Below are 12,068 nucleotides of genomic sequence, written 5' to 3' on the forward strand. Positions count from 1 at the left end.
ACAAGAAGAATAAGATCCTATTCTCATGAAACTTACATCAGAGTGACAATAAACAAGTAAAATGTCAGATAATGATACATGTTATGGAGAAAATGTTATGAATGGTTATAAGATAAAGAGTGACTGGGTAACAATTTATTGGCGTGAAGACCTCATTAAGGAAGTAATTTTTTAGCTGAGTTTAAAATGACAAAAAGGGATCTACCATCATTAAGATTAGAACAGAGTATTCCCAACACAGAGAGCAGCATGTGTGAAGACCCAAATCAGGTACTAGCTTGGTAGGTTTGAGGAAGCTGAAGAGAGACATGTGTTTGACACAGTAATGAAGGCAAGAATGAAGTGAGGTCAGAGAGAGACGGAGACCAGATCATGTAAGACCAGAATAGGAGTCTGGACATTTTATAGTTATAAACCTGCTAAATTTGGAAAATCTAGAACTATAGGAGTATTAATTATGCTTTTTAGTTATCAGAATTTGGAATATGATGAATTTCAATGTACAAACACAGGGGTTTTACCAGTCATTTGTTTCATTTAGTTTGATTTTTAACCTTGGGAAAGTAACCTGAGTTAGTAGACAATATTATAATTTCAAATTACATTTTCCTTCAAATATAATCAATTGATAAGAATATTAGTCTGGGAAGGGAAGTGAAGCAGTCAAAGTATAGTTTAAGTGCTGTTATTCACTGTGTACTAGGTGGGCATCTATAATAAGAAACTGAGCTACATGGCTTTTAAGCTGCCTTAAAGCTACATTAAAATTTTAATTTACTTTATCTTTATTTTAATCAAGATAGTGGTTTTCAAACCCTGAATTCCTACAAATCCTTCATGCTTGATAGTATTATAATTACTAATTTACTTCTGCCTATCCCCAGCCAGTCACTCTCTATCCTAAGCTTGTTGATAGATAAGGACTATCTTTTTTTTTCTGTTCGAGACAGGGTCTCACTTGAATTGCCCAGACTGAAGTGCAGTGGCGCGATCTTGGCTTACCACAGCCTCAACCTCCCAGGCTCAGGTAATTTTCCCATATCAGCCTTCAGAGTAGCTGGTACTACAAGTGCGCACCACCACACCCAGCTAGTTTATTTTATTTGTATTTTTAGTAGAGACAGGGTTTTGCCATGTTGCCCAGGCTGGTCTCAAACTCCCGAACTCAAGTAATCTGCCTGCCTCGACCTCCCAAGGTGCTGGGGTTACACGCATGAGCCAATGCGCCCGGCCAGGATTGTCTTTCATAATTGTGAATACTTACGCCAGGAAATTTTAGCTTTCTTTTATATAGTATGTTGTTTACAAGGAATCTGTTTTTAAACCTTACTGGTTCTCTTTAAAAAAAAAAAAAAAAAAAGAAAAAAGAAAACTATACCTATCTGTTTAGCAGCATGTAATATATCTTTTAAGTCTTCATTTATACTTTGCATTTTACTCTTCTCCAGTTTTTCATTCAAAAATTTTATTATCTTCTTCCATGTCAGGCCCAAATCTAAACCTTGTTCATGAAGTTTAGATCGTTTTATCTGAAATAAGAGATCATAATGTAGAAAAATACTGCTTAAAGTTCTTAACTCCAACACTGATTACATATATTTTGCATTACATTATACAACTTGGTACTACCCACAAGAATTCAAAGTTGTATCTATTCACATCCAAACTGACTACTCACAAAACAATTTTCCTTAAATGCGTTTTCATAGATTCTCATTTGTTTAAAATATATGTTTAATAAAAGCTTCTTTTTACAATTTTAATTACACTGCATACTCACAAAATCATTTCATACAGCAAAGTAAAAAGTTCAACATCCAGATAATATTATTGTTATTGATAACATCACACGTCGTGCCATTTTTCTAATTGCTTGTTTTTAATACAGCTTAGACTATACTGTATATAAATCAGAGCTTTATGTCATGCTTTTTAATGAAACGTATTTATAGAAAATTAGACTCCCATGATAGGGTCAAATATATTCAAGTCAGCATTACTTTCTTAACCATGATCCTAGACCAGGTGAGGCATTTGGAAGATTCTTTTTTATACACATTCTTTTCTATTAGGTGGCTTAAACAAGAGAAATTTATTTTCTCACAGTTCTGGAGCTACAAGTTCAAGATCAAGGTGGTGGCAGGTTTGGGTTCTTCTGAGGCTTTTGTATATTTGAGACTACAGATCTTTCCATTCTCAAGAACTGACCACAGAACACAATAAAAATTTTATTTCAGACCTCTGGCTTTGATCCACAGAGAAAACTCATGAAGCTTTCAAACCAAATGAAAAAGTAGTGGGTCAGGTAGAAAGCAGTAATTTTACTATTGGTTAGAATGATGAAAATGCATAATTCGCCATTACTTCCCTGCCTCCATTTTTTAATTTCAAATGAGACTAGTCATTCTGAGTTTAGGGACAGAAGAATGGGCAAAGGTAGAGGTGAAACAAGATTGGCCATAAAATGAATTAAGTTGTTACAATGGAGTCATAAGCACATTAAGGTTTATCTTATTTGTCTCTTTACTTTTGTATACATTGAACAGCTTCTGACATAAAAAGTTACATTAAAATGAAGTTCATCATTACTGTGTCAAACACATGTCTGTCTTCAACTTCCTCAAACCTACCAAGTTAGTAGTACCTGATTTGGGTCTTCACACATGCTGCTTTCTGTGTTGGGAATACTCTGTTCTAATCTTAATGACGGTAGATCCCTTTTTGTCATTTTAAACTCAGCTAAAAAAATTACTTCCTTAATGAGGTCTTCATACCAATAAGCTGTTACCCACTCTTTATCTTATAACCATTCATAACATTTTCTCCATAACATGTATCATTATCTGATTAAGTTAAAATAAAGCCATTAGGATGGGACTTAATTATCTGATAGATCTTGTAACAAAATTTAGACACATAAAGAGACACCAGGGATATGCTTGTGCAGAGGACAAATCATGTGAGGACACAGCAGGAAGGCTGCCTTAACTGCAAGCCACACAGAGAAGCCTCAGAAGAAACCAAGTCTGCCAACACCTTGATCTTGGACTTCTAGCTCCAGAACTATGAGAAAATAAATCTTTGTTGTTTAAGCCACCTAATCTGTTATTCCTAATTTTGTTATCACCTAATTTTGTTATTCTGTGCAAACTAATATACCACATTCAGAGACATTTCTAAGAATCTTTCCTATTTAAGTATCTTATAAGTACATGTCTAGAATTTTCTGGAAGTCTTGACAACATATACTTTTAATTTTTCCATAATATTAAACTTGTAACTACATATGTAATTTATTTTATACCTTTATAAGACTTATATAAGTTTATCCATCAGAAGAAATTACTTGCCAAACCTCATGCCCTAATTTGCAATTCAGAAAATGTAGTCATTGAACCTATACAGGAAAGAGACTGAAGTTCCTTCGATAAAACAAAAATGATCTTTCAAAGTAATAATTGCCCATTTCTGACCTAGTGAGATCTACCTATATTTGCAGGAAGGGTAACATTAGCATTATTTATTATAAAATTAACTCATATAAGGAAATTTTCCATACCATAATTACTAAAGCAGGGGTCAGTCTATACTATAAATGTCAAAGCAGTCCTTGTACATTTAATTTTTGTTTCTTACTAAAATGTATTTCTGAATTTTACTCATCAAGTAGCTTTTAAATTAACAATGTTTCTTAAGTCTTAAATGCCTTTCTTACCAATTATAATGACAAGTCATTTTAATGAGATCAACCTCTGAGTTCAAGAGATTAATATTCATATTTCTCGTAAGGTACAGACACTGCTTTTGTTTATTTGGTAAGAATTTTACCAGAGACCTAAAAACTTACTCAGATAATCCAGAGGTAAATTACAGGATTAAGTTACAAACGTAATTGTGGTAGGGAACTGAACAAAAGAAAAATTAACAAAGGATTCAATTATCATAGTTCTGATTATTCCCCTTGATAATATGGTTTTAGGTGCTAAATGTAAGTATTCCCATAGGAAACAGCAGCATATACATTCTCCATCTTTGTCTCACACCAAACAAGATAAAACTTCCATGTTAAACACATAGAATAGAGAAAAAGAATGTCAAACAGTTGTCCATAGTCTATTTATAATAATGTTCAACATTTCTACCTTTAACACATCTACCTTTAAGTCAGCCACTTCTTCATTATAATTATCCTGCTTGGTGACATTTGAAAAGGAACGCAAGGCTCCTGTGAGACGAGGTAAAGCCATCTATTATTCAATCAGTGATCCATACAAGAAGAAACCTGAAACTGAAATGAAACAAGATGATATTTATCTGTTCAGAAGAGGTGGCAGAGGTAATCAAACTCAACAAATTAGCCTGTACCAGAAAAAAAAAAAAAGAAAAAAAAATAGTTAAAAAGCAATTGTAATCAATGTTGAAAAATTCTCCTGACATATTTTCTATCCATGAAGTTTTTTTGTTTGTTTTTATAAAGCATTAGCTATGGTTGGAGAAAGGAAAAAGAAACAAACATTTCCTCAAAACTGGGTTCTGTAGACTCCCAAGTACAGGCCTCAAATACTATATTACTACTGCCAATAATATTGAAAGAGATGAAACCACTTGTTCATCTTTTTCCCTAATTTTGTTTTATGCTCATTGATTTCAAATTACACCACTTTCCAGTGGTTTCCTCAGCTTGGAATGGTTTCCCTTGATGTTGCTATAGCTGGCTTCACACTGAACTCTTGGCTTAAAAGATGCCTCCTAAGATGGAGCCTTTCCTGACCACCCCATCTAAAACAGGTGACCCAGTCACTGTCTATCAAAGCCCAAAATTTTAATTCTCTTTATAGCATTAAGTAATATTTGACACTTTCTTGTTTATTTACTAATGCATGTGTTGTTTCACCCCACAAAAAGTAAGCTTCATGACAGAAAGACCTCTTAATTTTACTAATCTCCCCAGCATATAGACAACAGAACCAGAATATTTTTGGTACTCAATAATTATCTGTTAATGAATAAATGGAAGACAAATGAAGAAAAGGCAAAAATGGTAATAGACTCAACAACAGGCCAGAAAAGAAAACAGCTGATGAGGGGGAAGAAAATACAGGGAAAGAGAGAATTCAGATGGCCTGGTCTAATCTCCTCCTTAACAGGCTGATGACTAAACAATTTCTAGGCAAAAAGATTAATAATATTTACTATTAGGAGAGTGGTGATCTATGAAAGACTCTTGGAGGACTGTACTAGTTTTAAGATTGCTTATTATAACACAACTACTATCTACAGATTTATAAGGCATGGCTCCCTGAAGAATGTCACATAAGCTATGTAAGTCTTTAAAACATCCCAGCTAGGAACGATTTTGCCCCACATGGGACATCTGGCAATATTTTACATATTTTGGTTGTCACAACTATCAGGCAGGTGGAAGGGGACTACTGGTTTCTAGTGGATAGAGGCCAATGATGCTACTAAACATACGATACAGAGGACAGTTCCCCAACAACTAAGAATTATCTACGCCAAAATGTCCAATGTGGGAAGGAAAGAACTGGGAAAGGGAAGACAGACAGAATGTCTCAGACTATTCTCTGCTCCTGCTGTTCCTCTTGATTACTATATTCCTGAAGTTATCAAAAAGGGTAATACTTGGAAAAATCTCCGACCTATATATTAGAATAATCAGATACAAAATACTTATCTATAACAACTATAATAGGATTTTTTAAATAATGAATAATAAAATACAAGTAGGATGATTTGAAAATGTAACTTTTAGAAATAAAAATATATACTTGTTAAATTTTAAAACAATCAACAGATGGGTTAAACAATAGCTAAAAATAAAAGTGATAACCTGGAAGAGACTTGAAGAAATAACCCATGCATGATGTCACAAACAGACTAAGTACAAATAATGCAGGATAAATAAAAACAAATGGAAATATGTCAATAATCATAATAAATACAAATTAAACTTACCTCTCAAAAGACTGACAGGATGAACTGCAAAACAACAAAGAAGTAAAACACTAGGGCTACACCGAAAACATAGGAAAGGAAAGGCTGAAAGTTAAGGGATAGCATAAGATCTTCCTGCAAATAACCAAACGTAGCTGGTGGCTATATCAAAAATATCAGATCAGACAAAATTGGCTTCAAAACAACAGGTGTTCGGGAGGAATTAAAAAAAAAACTCTCCACATAATAAGACAAAAGTTCACTAAGAAGACTTAAAAGTTCTGAATTTGTATGCACTGCTAGGATAGTCTCAAAATAAAACAAATAGACCTCAAGGAGAAAGTGACAAGTCTAACATCAAAGTAAAAGTTTAAAGACCTCAATTATTGACAAGTCAAGCCAACCTTCCCTCCAAAATAAAAAATCAATAAAGATATAGAGAACCTGAAGAGTACAATTACTAAGTCTGATTTAATGAACAAATACAGAAACCTGAACTTGATTTTTTAAAATGCATATTCTTCTGAAGTACACTTGAACAGTTTCAAAAATCGTCTAGGTATATTCAGCCATAAAGCAAGTCTCAACAAATTACAAAGAATAAGTGTCATATAAGTCAGAAGTTAGTAAACTTTTATGCAAAAAGAGAGTAGTAAAAAATTTAGGTTTAGGCCAGGTGTGGTGGCTCATGCCTAATCCCCCCACTTCGGGAGGCCGAGGCAGGCAGATCAGCTGAGGTCAAGAGTTTAAGACCAACCTGGCCAACGTGGCAAAACCCCATCTCTATAAAAATACAAAAATTAGTCAGGTGTGGTGGCAGGCGCCTGTAATCCCAGCTACTCAGGAGGCTGACACATGAGAATTGCTTGAACCTGGGAGGCAGAGGTAGCAGAGAGCCGAGATGGTGTCAGTGCACTCCAGCCAGGGTGACAGAGTGAGAATCCGTCTCAAAAAAACCAAAAAAAAAATTAGGTTTAGCAAGCCACATGCAGTCTCTGCCATATATTCTTTCCTTTTTAAAAAATGACACTTTAGAAGTGTAAAACCCATTCTGGGGCTCAGGGTGACCAAATCTGTTTACTGATCCCTGATAAGAGGTCACATTCTTTGAGCAAAATAGTTAAGATTACAAATCAAAAACAAAAAAATGAGGTATTAAAAACAAACATGATTGCACTACAGATCAGTAAAGAACTGGTATGAGGACAGCTGGGGAAAAAAACAGTCGGACTCTCTACATCACACTGGAAAATTTTAAACAGGGAAGTCAAATGATCCAACTTTCAAATAAACTTCCAAGTTAGCTGACTTCAGATTTCAACTACCTGCTGGGAGTGAATTCAGGAAAGCATGGAAATAAGATGATTCAGGGAATCACATCTGGATTTTTCTCACACTAGATAACATACTTCCTGGAGCATGTGGAAGAAAAAAATGAAAGCAAGAGTCAGTGGACAGTACAGAGCAGAAATTCTCAAATTTTATTATATAGTGAAACTACCTGGAGGGCTTCTTGAAAAACAAACTGGCTGAGCCCTACCACCTTACTCCCTTCACCCCAATATTCCAATTCAGCAGATCAGATGGCACTGAGATGAGGTTTGAGAATTTACATTTCCAGCAAGTTTGCAGATGATGCAGCAGGTCAAGGATCGTAGTTGAGAACCACTGTCTTAGAGATGATGTCTTTTCTTCTTTTTTTTTTTTCTTTTGAGATGGAGTCTCGCTTTGTCGCCAAGGCTGGAGTAAAGTGGCATGATCTCGGCTCACTGCAACCTCCACCTCCCAGATTCAAGCAATTCTCCTGCCTCAGCCTCCCGAGTAGCTGGGATTATAGGCGTGCGCCACCATGCCTGGCTAATTTTGGTATTTTTAGCAGAGATGGGGCTTCCATGTTGGTCAGGCTGGCTTCAAACTCCTGACCTTGTGATCCACCCGCCTCGACCTCCTAAAGTGCTAGGATTACAGGTGTGAGCCACCATGCCCAGCCAATGTCTTTTATTCTTAAATCACCATTTAATTTTGTCTCAAGCCAATAATGGCCAAGGAAGAAATTCATCTATTAAGAAATCCAGCCAGGAAATCAAGCCAGGTGGATTGCTTGAGGCCAGGAGTTTGAGACCAGCCTGGTTAACATAGTGAGACCTCCAACTCTACAAAAAAATTTTTAAAAGCCAGGCAAGTGGCATGCGCCTGTAGTCCCAGCTACTCAGGAGGCTGAGGTGGGAGAATTTCTTGAGCCTGGAAGGTCAAGGCTGCAGTGAGCCATGATCGTGCCACCGTACTCAGCCTGGGTGACAGAAATCCATGGCCTGAATTCAGTGCATAGCCTGGTTCCTACCAGCCTTTCTCAACTGGGGTCTGTAAGAGAATACAAGTCTCTTAATGAAAGTGACTTGACTTTTTCTCAGTTCTCCCAAGAATTGTACAGAGTATGTATGTACGTTGTACATGTCATCCATAGAGAGGAAGTAAGGTATACAATGGACACCAAAGCATTGGGGTTTTAATTTTCTACCCACACTGAGATACTGCAAAAATGTATTCAAGATGACTAAATTTAGTCAAGTCTTTAAAGAAAGGCCCTGATAGTAAACTAAACATACTCTGCCTCAGAACCTACCTTTTACCACACAAGTTAGTGCTTTCAAAATGTAGCATCAGAACAAGAAACATGATGTATTAATACTGTGCCTCAGGCATGGTATTACAAATTAATGGGGTACTTGGGACCACTACTTTCACCATTTTTATATACATCACAGTAATGTCCTGAATCCTCTGTGCCTTTCTTTTTTAAAAAAAAGTAGAAAGTAGGACTCCATTTTTATTCTAACTCACAAACCTAGCAAATCCTAACAAGATAATACACTCAACCTCTAAGAAGAGATCTAATATTAGGATTCGGTAATGAGGTCCATTGTTACAAACTACAGTAACTGAAAACTTTAAAGCTCCCTGAGATCTGAGTAGAAAAACAAAGGGGGGATCATGGCAGACAGGAGGCAGGACTAGACTGCAGCTCCCACTCTTGACAGAGCAGTGTGTGGAGTCTTGCATCGTAAACTCTTGCTCCAGAGCGACAGCAGGAATAAATCAGGAAAGCCAAGAGAACCCACAGACCTTCTGAAGAAAGCAGATTGCTCCTGCAGGACCCAGGATACACTCCAAATACTGTGCTGGCATCCATGACTGAGACCCACAGATGGTTTACATCACAGGACTCTGTGCAGACAACCCCCAGCACCAGCCCAAAGCCTGGTAGACCTGCCGAGTGGCTAAATCCAGAAGAGAGATAACAATCATTACAGCTTGGCTCTCAGGAAGCCACATCCCTAGGAAAAGGGGGATAATACTACATCAAGGGAACACCCCATGGGACAAAATAATCTGAACAACAGCCTTGAGTCCTATACCTTCCCTCTGATAGACCCTACCCAAATGAGAAGAACCAGAAAATGAACACTGGTAATATGACAAAACATGGTTCTTTAACAATCCCCCCCCAAAAAAAAAATCACACTAGCTCACCAACAATGGATCCAAACCAAGAAGAAATCCCTGATTTACCTGAAAAAGAATTCAGAAGGTGAGTTATTAAGCTAATCAAGGAGGCACCACAGAAAGGCAAAGCCCAATTTATAGGGAAAAAAAAAAAAAAAAAAAAAAGAAACAAGAAATGAAGGGAGAAATCTTCAGTGATATAGACAGCATAAATAAGAAACAAAGCTTCAGGAAACAATGGATACATTTATAGAAATGCAAAATGCTCTGGAAAGTCTCAGCAATAGAACTGAACATGCAGATCTTCAGAGCTCAAAGACAAGGTTTTGTAATTAACCCAATCCAACAAAGGCAAATAAAAAAGAATAAGAAAATATGAACAAATCCCCCAAGAGGTATGGGATTACATTAAATTACCAAACCTAAGAATAATCAGCGTTCCTGAGGAAGAAGAGAAATCTAAAAGTTTGGAAAACATATTTGGGGGAATAATCGAAGAAAATTTCCCCAGCCTTGCTAGAGACCTAGACATCCAAATCCAAGAAGCTCAAAGAACACCTGGGAAATGCATCACAAAAAGATCATCACCTAGGCACACTGTCATCAGGTTATCTAAAGTTAAGATAAAGGAAAGAATCTTATGAGCTGTGAGGCAAAAGCACCAGGTAACCTATAAAGGAAAACCTATCACATTAACTGCAGATTTCTCAGCAGAAACCCTACAAGCTAGAAGGGACTGGAGCCCTATCTTCAGCCTCCTTAAACAAAACAATTATCAGCCAAGAATTTTGTATCCAGCAAAACTAAGCTTCGTAAACGAAGGGAAGGTACAGTCTTTTTCAAGCAAACAAATGCTGAGAACTTGCCACTACCAAGCCAGCACTACAAAAACTGCTAAAAAGAGCTCTAAATCTTGAAACAAATCCTGGAAACACATCAAATAAAGCTCCCGGAGATCTTATCAAAATAATCAGCATGAATTATGCTTGTCAAGGGAATGAAGCAAAGCACATTATCAGATTTGCTATTTTTATTTGATGTGTTTTCTTCCCAAGGTTGAATGACCAACACTAAAAATGTAACAGTTCATTAGCTCATTGTTACCTATAAATCATTCATACACAAATATTTGAGTTTCTCCTATCTACTAGGATCTGGGCTAGGCACTGGATGTTAATAAAGTTTACAGTTCCTCAAAACACATTGTATTTTGTACCAAGAAAAAGATTCTCTTTAAGTTGTATTTGAAATGTATAAAGGTCAAATTCAGAAAACAAATTTTAAATCTTATGTTATTCATTTACTCAGCAAATATGTATAGATCACCCACCATATATTAGATATTTTATGAGGCTCTAGAGATTAAAAAAAGAAAAACATTTTGATATGATTGCACTTGCCCTCAATGATGAGTTTACAGTATGGTTAGGAAGAAAGAAAAATAGTTGCAATAATTATGCAGCTATAACTGTAGGAAGACAGGGAAGGAACATCTAAAGGGGTAGGAGGGCACTAGATATAAAGGAAGGAAGCTGAGCTTGAGCTGAGACTTAAAGGACCTAGACAAGGTTATTACAAGGGGTAAACTATGAGGGGGAAAGCCAAAATAACAGACTCAATTACTTTTAAAACCCCTACAGAATGTGCATTTGGAAACTGATGAAATAAGACCTAAAGATGTAAGCAGAGACCAAACAACATGTCTCAAATTAAGCGCTTTTCATTCTGATAATCAGAATCACTGAAAAAATATTAACATGTTATAGAAAAATTACTCAGATTTACATGTGGTGAACTGTCAAGGTGGGGTCAAACAGGACACAGACAAACCAGTTGGAAAGTTTTTCAATAAACCAAGTGAAAGATAAAGAGGATAGAATTAAGCCAGGGAAACACATAAAAGGATGGATTTAGGAGATCAGTATACTTGGAAGACAGAATCAATGTGGAATAGGATTTAAAGAAGGAGAAAGCAGCAGGACACTCAAATTTCTGGCTTAGGAAATGTTGAAGAGTGGAGGACTCTATTATGTATAGAGGGCATCAGGAAGAGGAATGATAATTCTGTTTTGGAAAACTTTAATTATGGGCTATCAAGTGGGATATATGGTTTTGGATTTCCTATCAGAGGTCTGGGCTGGAAATCCAGAATTTCATGTTATCACTTCATCACAGTTAAAACCATGGATGAACATAATGTTCATTTAAGTCAAATATACATAAGCCCATGGACCCTCTTCCTAAGAAAACAGACATACATACATATAAACAACATTTTATACTCCATTTCAAAAGCTGCATGAATGCCCATTAATGCACTCTACTCCTAAAGGCCTCTTGGAAGTAGACAGTAGAGAATTAAGAACAGAGTTCTAAGAAAGTGATCCACAAATTGGTAGTCATATGGAAAGAGTGATATGACAAGAGAAAAGAAAGTTTCAAATGACATGATACAGTCCACTGTACTCAGCAACTCTGAGGTCCCAGATGACTAGCACACCTAGTTTCCAAAAATGGTAGAAGGTAAATCTCAGTGAATTAAAGGATAAATGCAAAGGGAGAAAATAGGGGGGGGAAAAAAAGAAAAAAAACCCAAAAACCTACAAATG

The 12,068-nt window shown here is 36.3% G+C and overlaps 1 protein-coding gene across 3 annotated transcripts in view; it reads right to left on the reverse strand.

Moving 5' to 3' along the window:
* The window catches only part of ASCC3 (activating signal cointegrator 1 complex subunit 3), a 367,582-nt gene that overhangs the window by 350,231 nt on the left and 5,283 nt on the right, over positions 1 to 12,068 (reverse strand). For 2 of the 3 annotated variants that reach the window (XM_008007491.3, XM_008007492.3), the window contains exons 2-3: positions 4,158 to 4,288; positions 1,379 to 1,529 (exon numbers count right to left, since the gene is read on the reverse strand). In XM_008007491.3, coding sequence (XP_008005682.3) covers positions 1,379 to 1,529; positions 4,158 to 4,247 — 241 coding nt within the window. In that variant the 5' untranslated portion in view covers positions 4,248 to 4,288. Of the gene's footprint in view, positions 1 to 1,378; positions 1,530 to 4,142; positions 4,289 to 12,068 lie in introns of all 3 variants that reach the window. The other variant, XM_008007490.3, reaches the window with a different exon arrangement.

Source organism: Chlorocebus sabaeus, chromosome 13 (assembly GCF_047675955.1).
Source record: "Chlorocebus sabaeus isolate Y175 chromosome 13, mChlSab1.0.hap1, whole genome shotgun sequence".
NCBI classification, from domain to species: domain Eukaryota; kingdom Metazoa; phylum Chordata; class Mammalia; order Primates; family Cercopithecidae; genus Chlorocebus; species Chlorocebus sabaeus.